The sequence below is a fragment of the Stegostoma tigrinum genome, chromosome 9, assembly GCF_030684315.1.
Source record: "Stegostoma tigrinum isolate sSteTig4 chromosome 9, sSteTig4.hap1, whole genome shotgun sequence".
NCBI classification, from domain to species: Eukaryota; Metazoa; Chordata; class Chondrichthyes; order Orectolobiformes; family Stegostomatidae; genus Stegostoma; species Stegostoma tigrinum.
Genome location: NC_081362.1, coordinates 28,321,799 through 28,339,509, shown reverse-complemented (window position 1 = coordinate 28,339,509; position 17,711 = coordinate 28,321,799). Strand labels below are relative to the sequence as shown.

The following is a 17,711-nucleotide window of genomic DNA, read 5'->3' as shown; positions in this document are numbered from 1 at the left end:
CTACAAAATAACTGTAGTTGTTTTCATAGCTACATAATGAATCAGGCCAACTGGTTCATGGACAACGACTTACACCTCTTGTTCTAACTGGTGCTGTTCGCCTGATGGGACATCATCCCCTCATTAATGAGGCTGGATTCAATCACTTGTCATATTTTAATGAACCACTGTCTATACCTAGACATCGTCTTATCAAATGGTCTTGTTCACCTTGGAGTAGCCCTCTTCAAAAGGTACCATTATGTCTCACTTAATGCTGGAGTTGACAGTTTTAATTCTGTTTATCCCTTGTCAGCCATTTCATATCTTTCCAACATAGGCAGCCCTTACAGATGCCTAGCAAGGTTTCTCACTCTATCTTAGGAAACCCACCTTATTAATCATCTACCAAGCCTCCATTGTGTCTTTCAAGTCCAATATCTGCCCCAGTGTACCAAGCACCATCTCCAGAACAATGCCCTGCTCATACGTGAACATCCCTTGTACCTGCGTCATAACTGAAAGCCCTACTAGGCCCAGAGAAGCACAGATATTCTCAAACTGCTCTGCTCAATCAAGCAATAATGGGCAAGATGTCAGAAATGTGAAAGATGGCACCACATTTCTACTGCAGGGACCTGGAGAAACAGCGATGCTAAAAGGGGTGCCCAATTCCAGAGGACAACTAGAAGAGGATGCACCATCATTTGACTGCCCTCATGGACAAGTTGATGTCTGCCATTGTGATATGGGTGCAAAACCCTCAGGGGCTGCTAGAGAGGTGTACACACCTACACTCCATCTATCGAGTCCTAGTTTCCAGGGCCAAAGGCACGGTTACCCATTAATGTCATGCTGCATGAGATATAGTACCTTTTAAAGGTGTTCAAAGACAACAGATATTGAACCCATGCTTTAGTGGTTAGATGGCCACAGTATTCATAACAACAATGTTTGCTCATCATATGCAGTTATTGCTCCACCTGATGCTTAATTGAATGGATTGCACTTAACCCATTGACTAGTTGCAGCACTTTGGTTGATGAGATCAGTCCCCAGTGACAGCAACTGATCCTTTAGATATCAATACCACTGGCATCCTTGCCAAAAAATTTCAACACTCTAAAGAAACAGATCACAAGAACCGACTTTAACTTGATTTGTCCTGTGATGAGAAACAAAGTATTCGATAAATAATCTATCATAGGGAATAGTGCTTTAATTTTGCTATTATAAACTTTTCACATTAAGTGTTGCAATGTTTTTCAATTATTCCACAATTTTGAGGCACAAAACATGATAAGGTTCCATTGAGGTGAATTTGTTCTGTTCATTTCATTAGAATATGCAGTTTAATTGACACAGGCTGATGGAGGGCATTAAGTTTTGGAGTTGAATCCAACATAGAGATTTAGGTGTACACAGTTTTTAAACTAATTTTAATGAGAATGTTTACAGCTGTAAACACTCACTTAAAATTAGTTGAAAAACTGTGTATGCCTACTTCCCATTGCCATTAGTTCACAGCACAGAACTTCTTGTTGTACCTCTCTGGCAATGAGTTGTCACTCACAAATCACAAGTATAGTTAATGAGGGAAGTAGAAAATGTCATTTGAACTTACTATGTGCGTGGAATAACAAATGCAAAAACACAAAGATGTGTGTGCTAGTTGGATTGGCCATGCTAAATTGCCCATAGTGTTCAAGGATGTGTAGGTTAGGTGGGTTACAGGGAGATGGGCCTGGGTGGGATGCTTGGAGGGTCAGTGTGGATTTTTTGGCCTCAACGGCCTGTTTCCACACTGTAGGGATTCTATGAAATTCTATGAAATAGGTTCAGCTACAGTAAAGAGAACTGGGATAATGAGTAGCCAGAAGGAAGAGGGGGCTTTCCTTTGCATTAAACCGAAATCTATCTGACTCAAAAAACTGAAAGAACTGTGGATGCTGGAAATCAGAAACAAAAGCAGAAATTGCTGGAAAAACTCAAAGTCTGGCGCATCTGTGAAGAGAAAACAGTTAACATTTCGGATCCAGTTACCCTCTGTCAAAACTGTTCTAACCTGCTGAGTTTTTCAGGCAATTTCTGTTTTCATATTCGACACATGCTTGAACCTAATGCTTAGTACTTAAATTAGTTCAATAATTAATTGACAGGGGTCACTGTATTTTGCATATGTTTCAGCAACTTGCCATTTGGATTCAAGGGCCCATTTTGGTCCTTATCTTCCACAGGAGCTTAATTCCATATTACTTAATTTTAATCTAATCAGCATACTGTTCTATTTCTTCATACTCCATTTGTTTATATAGCTTCATCTTAAATGCACCTTTTATTCACTCTTGCGCCTAACTGGGTTGCACACTAGAAATCAAACTTCGCTATTTCCAGTGTCATTGCAAGTTTAAACATTTTATAAGTGTGGAAAATTCTTCTAATTACTTGATTTTTAGTCCCAGGTTGACAGAAGTGACAGATTGGCTTTCTGTACTTGACAAGAGTTGCTATTTATGAGAAGTGAATAGACTGTAGCTACAAGTAGAGGATTACGAACAATCAATATGTCACTCTACTACACTCTAGTCCCTTCATGATCTCCTAATGAACAGATGCAGACAGACACAGATGAGGCGACAGCGGTGCTACAGATATAAGGAAAACTGAATAAGCATGTTTGTGGTCCCTATTCATAAGATTTGCTGATATTATTCTTTGCTAGCGAGTTTTGAGAAGATTTGTAGCTCAGGTTGAGTTTCTGGATGTGAGTTTGCTCACTGAGCTGGAAGGTTCGTTTCCAAACATTTCGTTATTTTTTTAGTTTGAAAAAATATACTTTATTCATAAGAAGTACAAAAAATAAAACATATTTATATACCTACCCAGTCATGTAAGCCGCTCCGGGCTACCCAGGGGGTATGTACACCGACTAAAGGAAAAAAAAACAAACAAAGAAGAAAAAAAACAGAGCAAAGAAAATACCCCGGCAGTCGTCACCCCGCACAGTCCCCGTTGGCCCCCTGACCAGTTGGGGAAGGCGCCAGCTGGGCCCAGTTACCAGATAGGGCCCTTTTTTCTATTCTGGACAAGGAGTTTCATACTGTGGTCTTTCCCCACCGCGCCTTGGTGGCGGCTGCCCCAAGCTTTAGCACGTCCCTCAGCACGCAGTCCTGGACCTTGGAATGCGCCAGTCTGCAACATTCGGTCAGGGTCAGTTCTTTCAGCTGGCAGACCAGTAAGTTGCGGGCAGACCAAAGAGCGTCTTTCACCGCAATGATGGTCCTCCAGGCGCAGTTGATGTTGGTCTCGGTGTGCGTCCCAGGAAACAGCCCGTAGAGCACGGAGTCCCGCGTCACGGAGCTGCTCGGGACGAACCTCGACAAATACCACTACATCCCCCTCCAGACCTCCTGCGCATAGGCACACTCCAGAAGGAGGTGATCGACTGTCTCGTGCCCCCCGCAGCCGCCTCGAGGGCAGCGTGCGATGGCGCAGGGATTCTGGGCATGCATAAAGGATCTCACTGGCAGAGCCCCTCTCACCGCCAGCCAAGCAATGTCCTTGTGCTTGTTTGAAAGTTCTGGCGATGAGGCATTCTGCCAAACGACTTTGGCAGTCTGCGTGGGGAACCACCCTCTCCTTTTCCCGAAGGGTCTCGAGGATACTACTTGCTGACCACTGCCTGACGGCCTTGTGGTCAAAGGTGTTTCCCTTCAAAAATTTCTCCACGAAGGACAGGTGGTATGGGACGGTCCAACTACTCGGAGCGTTCCGTGGCAACGAGGCCAGGCCCATCCTTCGCAACACCGGGGACAGGTAGAACCTCTGTAAGTAGTAACACTTGGTGTTTGCGTACTGAAGATCTACGCACAGCTTGATGCAGCCGTACACAAAGGTAGCCGTCAGGGCGAGAGTGGCGTTCGGTACGCCCTTTCCCCCATTTTCCAGATCTTTGTACATGGTGTCCCTGCGGACCCGGTCCATCCTTGGACCCCCAAATGAAGTGGAAGATGGCCCGGGTGACTGCAGTGGCGCAGGTCCAGGGAATAGGCCAGGCCTGCACCACATACAACAGTACCGAAAGCCCCTCGCACCTGACAACCAGGTTCTTACCCGCGATGGAGAGGGACCGGAGCGTCCACATGCCCAGCTTCTGCTTCAGTTTGGTGATACACTCCTCCCAAGTCTTAGTGCACGCCCCAGCTCCACCGAACCAAACACCCAGCACCTTCAGGTAGTCTGTCCTGATGGTGAAGGGGATGAAGGAGCGGTCGTCCCAGTTCCCGACGAACATGACCTCGCTCTTACCCCTATTGACTTTCGCACCTGAGGCCAGTTCAAACTGGCCGCAGATATCCAACAGCCTACTCACCGACTGACGATCGGTGCAGAAGACGGCGACGTCGTCCATGTACAGGGAGGTCTTGACCCGAAGACCTCCGCTGCCTGGGATAGTCATGCCTTTCAGACTCACGTCCTTCCTGATGGATGCGGCGAAGGGCTCCACACAGCATACAAACAAGGCAGGAGAGAGCGGGCAGCCCTGCCTGACTCCAGATCTGACGGGAAAACTGTCCGATTCCCAACCGTTGATCGAGACTGTGCTAACGATGTTCGTGTAGAGCAGCCGGATCCAATTGTGGATGCCCTCCCCGAACCCCAATTTGGAGAGGACGTCCCTCATGTAAGCGTGAGAGACCCTGTCAAAGGCCTTCTCCTGGTCCAGGATGACGAAAAAGGTGTCCAACTGCCTGTCCTGCACGTAGGCAATCGTATCTCTGATGAGCGCGAGGCTCTCAGCGATCTTCCTGCCTGGCACAGCACAGGTTTGGCCAGGGTGAATCACCGACTCCAGGACAGACCTGACCTGGTTGGCTATGACCTTGGCCAGGATTTTTTAGTCCACGTTCAATAGTGAAATGGGACGCCAATTCTTAATTTCTTCCCTCTTCCCCTTCCTCTTGTAAATGAGGGTGATGATGCCCTTCCTCATGGACTTGCACATTTCCCCTGCCCAAAGCGCACTATCGTTCACCTCCAGCAGGTCCTGGCTGACCAGATCCCACAGAGTGGAATACAGCTCGACCGGTAAGCCATCGCTCCCGGGAGTCTTATTCCTCTCCAAGGACTTGAGGGCTCTGGTCAGCTCGTCCAGGGATATCGTCCAGTCCAGCCACTCCAAATCAATTGATTGGGACAACACATCCATCCTAGGACAAGCCAAACAGAGACACGCACAAGAATTCCTAGAAGCATTGCATTCCAACTGGAACTCCATTAACAAACACATTGATTGGGAGCCAATCTAACATCCTCTGAGAAAAAGAACAGGAAATGACATCACCAATGCAGGAAATGACATCACCAACCCAAGGAAACCTAAACAGATAAATAGAAAGCGGGACATAACACCAGCGCTTTGTTGGAGGCTCACTGTTGATGTTACCTAGAATGGTGATGAAACATCTGGGAACAAACCTTCCAGCTCAGTGAACCAGCTTACATCCTGGACAAAATAAAGACCCACTCTTCTGTGGACTGAGAAGAGGAGAGCACGACTGTGTTGGAGGTGGAAGGAAGACGTCGGGTTAGTTGTGCACCCTTGCAACTGGTGGATCTTAATGCTGGCTTCAGCCTAATGCTGGTTTGGGGGAGCAGCCAACCTGCAACGATGGCTGTGGCAAGTGCTCGTGCTCCGGGTCAGGAGGTCTGGCAAACCATCCGCGTTTCTGTGAAGAAGGTGGATGAAGGTGTACCTGTGGACCGCACCTTCTTCGTGAAGAGGGTCCTGTTGGACTGTTGTGGGTTCGCTGCTGTGGACATTTACTTCCTGCAGGATTTCCCCAGAGGAGGTTTTTACGATGTAACCTTCAGGAGTGCCAAGCTTTGCGAGCACTTCCTGGAGGTTTTCAAGGAGAAAGGGGGGGGGTGATGACGAAATGTCTGAAAACTAACCTTGCAGCTCAGCGAGCAAACTCACATCCATTATTCTTTGCTGATCAGAATGTTGCTTTTCAACCTTCCTTCTCTGGATGCTTTTACTACCTTGAGGGAGGCACAGGGTGGCTGCTTAACATTTACAAAAGGTACCTGAATTATTAGTTTCAAAAACTACTGGAGGAAACATAAATTAGTTTTCTTTGTGCTTAAAGTGTTGTTTTTTTTAACAGCAGAGAACAGAGAGCCCCTGACCTGGTGAATATCTGACAGGCTTCTCACTAACCTGTCAACAGCTCCAAGCTGTTCAGCTACATGAAATCTCATTACATAGGGATTGAAAGGCAGAAGGCTTTTGTCATCAATAAGTGATCACTACACAGACCAACCAGCTACTTGTTGCTGGCTAAATCATCATTTGTATACAATAAAATACAAAAGAACTGCAGATGCTGTAAAGCAGGAACAAAAACAGAAATTGCTGGAAAAGCTCAGCAGGTCTGGCAGCATCTGTGATGAAAAAACTGAGTTAATGTTTTGGGTCCGGTGACCCACCATCGGAACCATGGAAGTGAGATCCATTTTCTTACTATTCAGTTATTAAGGAGACTACACAGATTTTAAATTTTAAAAATTCTCTATTTGATCTAGGGAATTTCTGGGACTGCTTTTTCTAAACTATGCCATGTATGTTTTATGACAGAAATATTTGATTCTTTCTCACTGAAATTAATGTTCTTCCTGCAGCCTCTGATGGTCTCAACCAGTTGGGAACCAATGTGGCTCCGACTTCCATCAAACCGGTATGCTTTGCATCCTATGAATTTTTTCAACAGAATTTTAGCAATATTATCTCATCCAGTATAATCAGTTCCTGAGTGTAATGTTTGCACAGTGACCTTTCATTCTGTCAGAACCTATGTTTAGCTGCCCATGTGTCAACTTTAGATTGACCCTTGTCAACGTATGTTACCAGTTTTGGGGCATTTTTCTACCAGCTGCCACCAGCCAACTCTCATCCCCCTCAGGTTGAAAGAATAAACTTTAGTCAAAGGCAGGGTGGATATAGAGAGAAAAGTAACTCCATACACAATTAATGAGAAGGGTTATCAGATGTTCCCTGGTATAGATAGGCAAATGACCTATCGGATTTTCCTCTCTGCAATCCACCGATGTGATGCCAAGGAGATAGAGACAACCTGTTAGATTAGACTCCTTATGAGTTTGGAAAACAAAGCAAGGCAGATCTTTGAGAAAGCAATAGTCAACTTGAGACAATTTGTTATTTTACTCTTGCAGTTGGGTGATAGCATAACTTTTAAAATGCAGCAAATAGCTTGGGTATATATGAACAAAAGTGGGTGTGAGGATGGGATGGATGTTTTAAGTAGGAGGCCTCAACACTTCAAGATAACGTAAAACATACTTAGATTGAAATTTTTAACAAGGAGTGCTCTGGTGTCAAACATAGCAATGGTGTAATATTTAAATACTGGTCTCTCCATTAGTTAGCAATGACTAGTTCACTTTCCCACCATTCCCATTGTGTAGAACAAAGCATTACTAGAGCTTTACATTAACAGCAGACCAAGAAGGAGATACAGGGTACATGAAAAGGATGAGAGTGGGAACCAAAATCATGGACAGAGGCGGGGTTTGAAATAAAACTTTTAAAAAGCAGGGATTAAAATGACTGCAGAAAAATTGAAGGGAAAGAATTCCAGAACTGAATTTGAATTAAAGAAACAGCACTAATATTTTCTGCAGAACAATAATGTATTTTCCAAATATGTTTTCCCTTTTTTAGGAGAGGGATTTAAGTCCAGCAATCACTGAAGAATTTGTGGGGAGCAATTTGCTGGAGAAGATTCCAACCACCCCTTCAGAAGGAAAAATTGATGAAGTCATTAATGAAGTTATAACTGATACCATAGTACAGACTACACAAATAGTTCCAATCCAGTCTGGAGCCATTAGTATCCCAAATGATCTGCCAAGTCAACTACTTCTGACAGAACCATCACTTACTGTCCCAGAGGAAAGATTCTTAGAGAAAGAGACCGCATCTGTGCTACTGACTAGTTCTAATGGAGATGTGACTGGAAGTGGACACCAGATTAGTAGTCCTACATTTACAACCACGGTTTTAATGACTAGTGTTCCTCTAGTGGCAGAAGTGATTAATATATCCAGCTCTGTTTCACAGATGACCAGTGATGAAGACATAACTGGTGTCACGTATTCTGCTGCAGATCAGCCCAAATACATGAAAGAAACCAAACCAACAATTACTGAAGAAACTTTTAGTAGAATGGCTACTTCAACTGTACAGGTTGAACACGTGCAGGAAACTGAGGTATATTGGGAAATGAAAGAGGATGTTACAGATGGGGTTATTGGTAGGGCCACTTCTCCTCCTCCAACTGCACAATCTGAGCACAAAGAAATAAAACAGAATGTTACTCTGGATGAAAATTCTGTTAGTACCACAGCTCCTGCTATGGTCATCACTGACGAGACTGAAGATGGCTTTATTGCTCATAGGATCACAGAGTCTCCTACTGCACAACCAGTCAATCAGAATCTGTCCTTAGATGCAAAGATTCAGCAACTAGTGGAACAACACCACACTAACACTCTGCTTCCTTACATAAAGCAAGTCCTTCCACACCAGGCTGAAGGAAACATGGAGTCAAACATCATTGAACAAGCACAGCAGTTGAGCAGTGTCATTCACACTACAATCTATCCATTTATTTTCAATCAGGAGACAATAACTCATACTGTGGCAGAAGCTTCAACAGAAAATGACCAGGGCACCAGTGCGAGGATCACTCCTTCCCAGGAAACCACAAGTGACGATCGAATTGGACCAATATTTGATGCAGGAGAAAATGATATCAGCATAGTAATAGGCTGGACATCACAACCAATTGGTATAAGTAAGGCAGAAGGTGAGTCTTTCATTTTAAAGTATTGCATTTTCCACAAAGAAAACCATTACATCGAAGATCCAGATAAAAGATAAGCTACTGATAGGAGAACCAGACCATACCAGCATAGGAATATACTGATACAACAACATAACATCACTTTACTATGCTGGCATGGGACTGCACAAGAAAATCACAAGCCAATATAAAACCATACCAGTTTCACACCACTTTGGAATAGGGTCAGACCCACGCAGGACAATCTAGCTCAGGATTAGATCAAGATAGGACCATACGAGCAGAGCACTAAACCACAGAAAGCTGAACTAGCAGAAGACTATCAAATTAGGACAATACCAGTACACAAACATATTAAGAAAGTGCCACACTTACAGCAAATTAAGTCAGCACAGGACCATACCTTGTGGGACATGACCAACATTGAACAATTCCAGCACCTGAATATTTCAGTAAGGATCCTTTATGTAAAAGATCTTGCCAGTCTGGGGCCATATCGTACAAGACCACACGAGTATGGAACTCGCCAACACAACTTAGGTTCCTACCAGTACTGAGCAATACCATATAGGACCATGCTAAAACATAACCATATTAGTAAAGAACTTTATTGTTCATTGGATGAGAACCTGGTCTTTAGTGGCTGACCCTAATTCCCTTTAAGTTGTGTGATGGAATTTTGTTGCTGGAGCTTTTCGAACGGAGATTCACACGGATGATCCCTGGAATGGTAGGTTTAACATACGATGAATGGCTAAGGATCCTGCAATTGTATTCATTAGAGTTTAGAAGGTTGAGGGGAGATCTAATAGGAACTTACAAGATAATGTATGGCTTAGAAAGTGTGGATGCTGGGAAGTTGTTTCCGTTAGGCGTGGAGACTAGGACCGTGAGCACAGCCTTAGAATTAGAGGGGGTAAATTTAAAACGGAAAAGAGGTAACATTTCTTTGGCCAGAGAGTGGTGGGCCTGTGGAATTCATTGCCACGGAGTGCAGTGGAGGCTGGGAAGTTAAATGCCCTCAAGGCAGAGATCGATAAATTCTTGATATCAGAAGGAATCAAGAGCTACGGGGAGAGTGCAGGGAAGTGGAGTTGAAATGCCCATCAGCCATGATTTAAATGGCAGAGTAGACTCAATAGGCCGAATGGCCTTACTTCCACTCTTATGTCTTATGGTCCACTTTCCTGGATGAACGAAGCTCTATTAACACCCAAAAAGCTTGACTCCAAACTAACATTCCCACTAAACAGCACAGCTGCATGACTGTACAGCTGCTCCAAAGTTGTGCACATGCCGTTTGTAGGATTGAGTTCTCGTTTTGTGAAGTCACTGCCTCAGAGGCCCATGCACCCAGTTGGAAAATTAGAAGGAAGACAGTACCCAGAAGAACAAACCAGTCCACTTGATTAGCATCTCATCCACAACTTTAAACATTTCTCCACAGTGTGTTACATCTACAAGGTTCACTGCAAAAACCCACCAAGCCTCCTTCAACAGCACCCTCTTAAACCCACAACATCTACCAGCTGGAAGGACAAGGGCAGCAGAGACACGAGAACACCACCACTTAAGTTCCCTTTTAAGCCACGCATCATTCTGACTTGAAAATTTATTACTGTTCTTTCACTGGTACTGGTCAATATCAAAGAACTCACTCCCTAAAAGTACTGTAGGTTTATCTACAGCAGATGGATTGCAATGTTTCAAGAGGATGCTTCTCAGTGATAATTAGAGGTGTGCAACAAAAAACCACAGTGCTCATTTCCCATAAGGCCAGAAGTCATATGACAACAGATTATAGATCAACAGGTTTAATTGAAATCACAAGTTTTCAGAGTGTTGCTCCTTCGTCAGATGCAGTAAAAAGGAGCACACAGGCACAAAATTTATAGGCAGAGAGATCAAAAGATCATACAAATGGTGTGAGTGGAGTGTCAACAGGATGAATAGCAAGTCTCTGCAGTTGATCAAAAGAGTCAGACACTTTTACTCACACCACTTGTATGGTCTTTTGATCTCTCTGCCTATAAATTCTTTTCCTGCATGCTTCTCTTCACTTCACCTGACAAGGAAGAGTGCTCTGAAAGCTTGTGATTTCAAATAAACCTATTGGACTTTAACCTGATGTTATGCAACATCTGTCCTTGTCCATCAGTCCATCACCAACACTTCCACATTATACCCCATGAGGAATAGAATTTTTTAAAAAATCAAGAACACCCATTTCTTGCGCACCCATACACCTGATTATCATATGATATTTATTTATGACAGTTGTACTACAGTGTTGAAATTTCTGAAATTTGTCAATTTGAAATTTGTGTCTCAATTCTCCTAGTAGGCATTTTATTAGTGTATCTGATGTCATGGAGCATGGTCTGCATGGCATGATACATCATAAGACAGCTCTTTGGGAATCATGCATTTGCATAAAGAAATACCTTTTAGTGATTACGCACTGGCCACACACTGATGGAGAAGAAGGCCTGGATGTTGATAAACATCCCTGTTTGATCTGGAGATACTGGCCTGCCATGTGTGTGCAGTCAATGATGGCCTGGTTCCATGGGAAACCAGTGAGAAATGTAAAATCAAGCACCACTCAATCTGACCGGTATTGTTACAAGCCAAGTTCATAAATTTCTGGACCCAGCAAACCACCTATCAGCCATTTGTGGATTGTTGAATGAGACCTTCAATATGCCTCTGACCGGGTTGATAGCAATTCAAAAGCCCCTAACACTTGGCCAACAGGTTCAGCAGGGAGCCTATTATCTTCAAGGAGACTGCTGATATTTGTTACCGCTAGATGTGATAATCTAAGCCAACGGGTAAAGGTCTGCACCTGTTGGCCTTGTTTTGCAGATAGTGCTTCCTGCAAGGTATATCTCTCTGCCACTTTCCTCTGTATTGTTAAGCTGCAGGTTTCTAATCAGCAGTCTGTTCCTGATGCCGCAGGCAATAATTTTCTGAGGTCTAATCAAAGGTAACTAATGCAATGTTGTCATTCCCAATATTTGCCACCACTTAGCACAATAATGTCAGCTTTCTGAGACATTTAGAAAACCAACACTCTGTCATGCAGGTAGTGCTTCCAGAAGTTGGATTTTTCAGCTGCACGTTTTCTGGTTAACCTCTTACAGATGCCCTGGCTGTTGCTGCTACTGATTATCTTGTTATTGGCCATCATCTTGTTATTTTTTTCAAAGTTGCATTACAGGTAGACAGGATGGTTAAGAAGGTATTTAACACACTTGCCTTCATTTCTCAGATCACGGAGTATAGGAATTGGGATGTGATGTTGAGGCCGTACAGATGCTGGTGAGGCCATGTTTGGAGACTGTGTACTGTGCTGGCCACCCTGCTTTGGGAAGGATATTACTAAATTGGAATGGGTTCAGAAAAGATTCACCAGGATTTTGCTGGGACCTGAGGTTTTGAGATATAGGGAGTGACTGGATAGCCTGGGACTTTTTACACTGGAGCATAGGATTTTGAGGGGTGATGTTATATACATTTATAAAATCATGAAGGCATAGATAAGTTGATTAGCAAAGGTCTTTTTCCGAGAGTGGGAAAGTTTTAAGCCAGGGGTCATATTATTAGGTTGAGAGGAGAAAGGTCTAAAAGAGACCTGAGGAGTAACCTTTTCACACTGAAGGTGGTTCATGTGTGGAATGAGCTTCCAGAGGAAGTGAGAGATACAGGTACATTTAAAAGACATCTGAAAAGGTACATGAAAAGGAAAGGTTTAGAATGATATGGGCCAAACATGGACAGGTGAGAATAGTTTAGTTTGGGAAACTTATTTGCATGGATGAGTTGGATTGAAGGGTCTGTTTCCATGCTGTATGACTCTATGACACAATGACTGTATGAGGTATATTCTATTCAGCCATGGCACTGCCCATCTTGATCTTTGTCTGTTAACCATGAATGTGCAAGAAAAAATCTCACTCCAAGTTCTCTGACTAAACCTTTTCTTGATGCAAGGTGGAAAAGCAATTACAAACACTGAAGATTTATTGGAGTTCTCAACTTTTGAGTGTTGTGGTTACAATTTCAACAGCAAGTCTAAGGAAGTCCAGTAAAGCCATTATACACACTAGTAAAACAAATGTTGCTTGAAATATCACTACAATGGAACAATAGCTTACTTTAATGAGTCATCTGTCTTCACATAACACATACACAATTGGCTGGATGTTATACCTGGAAATTGATATTTTGGAGGTGACTCCCAGACAGAAATAAGTTATATTCCCTGTAACCCCCACCAGCACCTAAGCTGCACTATTGCCTCAATATATGTTGTAAAAATCAAAGTGTAATCATCGCACTAATTTGTGTATTGTTGCTGACGTCTGATCTGGTGAAGTTAGAATGATAGAAACATTACTTAAGGATATAAATGGCCTATGATATACTTTGCAAAGAAGGCAACTCTGTTTTTTTAAAAATGGACACCGTATTTTAAAATGCATGTTCTCAGAAGTCACATGGCTGCTCTTGTTGTTTCACTACAATACTAAAAAATGACTGCAGTTTTATTTCTGCATCAGCCACAAAGGGAGACATTTGGAATCAGAATTAGCTTTATTGACACATATACTCACGTGAGTACAATGAAAAGTTTACAAGTCGCCATTATGGCACCAACTTGGGTACTAATTTACCCAGGTACAGATTCTTAAGTTAGAAAAACAAGTAAAAGAAAGAAATAAAAAGTCCAACATTTGGTACTAAAATACAAAAACAAAGGAATAAATTGGAAAGAAAGTTCAGAATTCAATTAACCCTTGGACAACAATCTGTACTTCTGAAGCTTTGAGAATTCAAGGTTTCAGGCATACCCATTGCTTTATGGAGCAATGAATAATTCAGGTTCACATAACAGCCGTTTTAAATTTTGACCTGGACAAGACAAATTTAGCAGCAACTTAGAACATAAGAACAAGGAACATAAGTAGGCCATCTGGACCTTTGAGCCTACTCCACCATTCAATATGGCTGATCTTTTCATGGCCTCAATTCCTACCATCTCACCAAAACTCTTAATTCCTTCACTATTCAAAAAATTATCTACCTTAGCTGTAAAAACATTCAATGAAGAAATCCCAACTACTTCACTGGGCAGGGAATTCTACAGATCCATAACCCTTTCAGTGAGGAAATACTTCCTCAATTCAGTCCTCAATCTGCTCCTCTAATTTTGAGGCTATGCCCTCTTGTTCTAGTTTCACCGCCAGTGGAAACAACCTCCCTGCTTCTATCTTATCCGTTCCTTTCATAATTTTATATGTTTCTATAAGATCCTTGCCCCTCATTCTTCTAAATTCTAGCGAGTATAATCCCAGTCTATTTGGCCTCTCCTCATAAGCCAACCCTCTCAACTCTGGAATCAACCTGGTTTATCTTCTCTGCACCCCCTCCAGTGCCAGTACATCCTTTCTCAAGTAAGGAGACCAAAATTTCACGCAGAAATCCAGGTGTGGCCTGACCAGCACCCTGTACAGCTGCAACATAACCTATCTGCTTTTAAATTCAACCCCTCTAACAATGAAGGACAAAATTCCATTTGCTGCTTAAATTACTTGTTGCACCTGCAAACCAGTCTAATGCAACTCATGCGTAAGGACAACCTGTTGCACCTGCAAACCAACCTAATGCAACTCATGCACAAGGACAACCTGTTGCACCTGCAAACCAACCTAATGCAACTCATGCGCAAGAACAACTAGGTCCCCCTGCACAGCAGCATCCTGCAATTTTTTACTGCTAGAGTAACAGTCCCTTTTACTGTTATTCCTACCAAAATGGATGACTTGACATTTATCAACATTGAATTCCACCTGCCAGACCTTCGCCTACTCACTCAAACTATCTATATCCCTCTGCAAACTTTCAGAGACCTCTGCAACTTTGCTCTACGACTCATCTTAGTGTCATCCACAAAATTTGACACACTACATGTGGTCTCCAACTCCAAAATCATCTATGTAAATTATAAACAATTGTAGTTGCAGCACTGATCTCTGAGGCATACCGCTAGTCACTGTTCGCCAACAAGAAAAGCACTCATTTATCCCTACCGTTTGATTACTGTTAGTTAACCAATCCTGGATCCGTGCTTATACATTGCATATTAAATCATGCACCTTTTATCTTATGCAGCAGTCTTTTGTGTGGCACCTTGTCGAATGCCTTTTGGAAATCCAGATACACCACATCAGCTAGGTCCCCATTGTCCACCAGACTATAATGTCTTCATAGAAATACAGAAAATTAGACAAGCATGGCCTGCCTTTCATGAACCCATGCTGCATCCACCCAATGGGACAATTTCTGCTTACATTTCTTGATATTTCTTCCCTGATGATAGATTCAAGCATTTCCCCATTATAGAAGTTAAGCTAACTGGCATATAATTCCCCATCTTTTGTCTACCTTCTTTTTTGAACAGTGTCACCAGAATGGCTGTTTTCCAATCTGCCTGAGCTGCTGCGGAGTTCAGTGAATTTTGGAAAATTACCATGAGTGCACTTTCTATTACTCCCACCATCTCTTTTAGTACCCTGGGAATGCTTCTCCCATCAGGGCCAGGAGACTCATCTACCTTTAGCTCCATTAGCTCGCCCAACACTACCTCTTTCATGATAATGATCATGTCTAGGCCCCCACCTACCTTAGCCTCCTTGTCATCAATTACTGGCAAATTATTCATGTCCTCCACAGTGAAGACCAACACAAAATGCCTGTTCAATGCCAGCCTATTTCCTCATTTCCCATTATTAAATCGCCTTCTCATCCGCTAAAGGAGTTATAGAAAGTTTTGCTATCTGTCTTTATATTCTAAGGTACTTTAGTTTCGTAATCTATCTTACTTTTCTTTATAGCCTGTGGCTTTCCGTGGACCTTTAAAGTTTTCCCAATCTTCTCATTTCCCACTGGTCTTTGCCATTTTGTATGCCTTATCTTTCAATTTGATAGCCTCATTTATTTCCCTTGACATCCGTGGCTGATTACCTCGTTTTCTACAGTGTTTCCTTTTCATTGGTATATATTTTTGCTGAGTACTTTGAAAAATTGCTTTGAAAGTCCTCCACTCTTCCTCAACTGTCCAACCAGAGAGTCTTTGCTTCCAGTCTACTTTAACCAACTCCTCACTCATCCTATTGTAGTCTCCTTTGCTTAAGGCCCCTGGTATTGAATTTTATCTTCTTCTTTTCCATCCATATTCTAATTCAACCATACTGTTATTGCTCCTTCCAAGAGGATCCCTAATTATGAGATCATTAATTATCCCTGTCTCATTACACAGGACCAGATCTAGGATAGCTTCCTTCTTCATCAGCTCTGTTACATACTGTTCAAGAACGCTATCATGGATACATTAATGAACTCCTCCGCAAGGCTACCTCGACTGGCCTGGTCCAACCAATCGACATGTAGGTTAAACTCTCCCACAGTAATCGCCCTACCATTTTTACAGGCAATGGTTATTTATTTGTTTATTGTCGTCCCAATGTTATGGTATTATTTGATGGTCTATGGACTACGCCCATCAGTTAATTTTGCTTCTTAGAATTTCTCATTTCCACCCAAATGGATTCAACCTTAATCTCCATAGATGCTATATAATTTCTTACTCCAGCACTGATATCATCCTTTAATATCAGAGCAAAACCACCCCTCTTACCTTCCTGTCTGTCCTTGCAAATAGTCCGATACCGCTGGATATTTAATTCCCAGTCGTGACAACTTGCAATGATAATGGCTACTGAATCATATTCATTCACAATAATTTGTGCCATTAATTCATCTATGTTATTTCAAATGTTACGAGCATTCTAGTAAAGTTCCTTTATACTGGTTTTTATGCTTGCTTTTTGAATTCTAACATCTCCATTAGTAATATCTCCTGAGTTTCTTCAAGAATCACTCAGAGACATTATCAGAGAGAGGTTTCTCAATAGAGAGAGCTAGGAAGACAAACAAGCTAAAGGACTGCAGGGTTGCACTAAAATGTCAAAAGCTATAACCTTCGGTGCACTAAATGAAAATTAAAAAGGCTTCACTGTCTGCCAGAACTTGTTCAGATCAGTCCAGTGAAAAACACAGCTACATTAGCCATCACAGCTGCTAAATTTTAACTTCAAGTTTTCAACCTTGAAAAGGAGAAAGCTTCAAGCAATGACATCAAAACTTAATTTCATCTTTATAAGCATCTTTTTCCTGTATCTGCTTTTTGTCTCTAGTTTGAGCTAATAAAGTTCTAATGTGTTCTGAGGCAGGGCCACCAGACCTGAAATGTTAACTTTGTTTCCTCCTCCACAGAGGCTACCAGACCTGCTGAGCTTTTCTGGCAACTTTGTTTTTGTTCCTGATATACAGCATCTGCAGTTCTTTTGGATTTTATTTAATAAAGTCATTTATTTTACTTAAATAATTTACAGCTATGGTATCACAATATCTAAACTTTTCTTGAGGTCAAGACTGAGATTTTGCTGCTGTTTATTTTTAAATTGGAATACTTGATAAAACTGAAGTGGGGTCTAAAATCTTCACAAATTTGCAGCGCCGTTAATGATATGGAGTGAAGGCAGTGAGGGAGAGAGGAGAGGAGAGGTTGTGTTCCTCAGTGGAATTAACCAGGTGTTAAACCAGGTATTATATCTAACAATCTCTAGGTAGGTAATCCATTAAGTGCAGAGTCTCTAGCCTATGTTCCTGCCCTGTGTTCTGTACCAGAGACTTTCATAAAGGGTCTCAGGCAGCAGGGAATCAGTCCATCAGAAAATTAAAGTTTCTGAGCAGTTTCCACCTTTGTCAAACAACAGG

General features: G+C 42.4%; 1 protein-coding gene across 4 annotated transcripts in view; it reads left to right on the top strand.

The window, feature by feature from the left end:
- Positions 1 to 17,711, top strand: part of LOC125454608 (interphotoreceptor matrix proteoglycan 1) — a 142,309-nt gene that overhangs the window by 79,607 nt on the left and 44,991 nt on the right. For 3 of the 4 annotated variants that reach the window (XM_048535548.2, XM_048535550.2, XM_048535549.2), the window contains exons 10-11: positions 6,664 to 6,719; positions 7,724 to 8,870. In XM_048535548.2, the coding sequence (XP_048391505.1) occupies positions 6,664 to 6,719; positions 7,724 to 8,870 (1,203 nt within the window). The remainder of the gene's footprint in view (positions 1 to 6,663; positions 6,720 to 7,723; positions 8,871 to 17,711) is intronic. The other variant, XM_048535551.2, reaches the window with a different exon arrangement.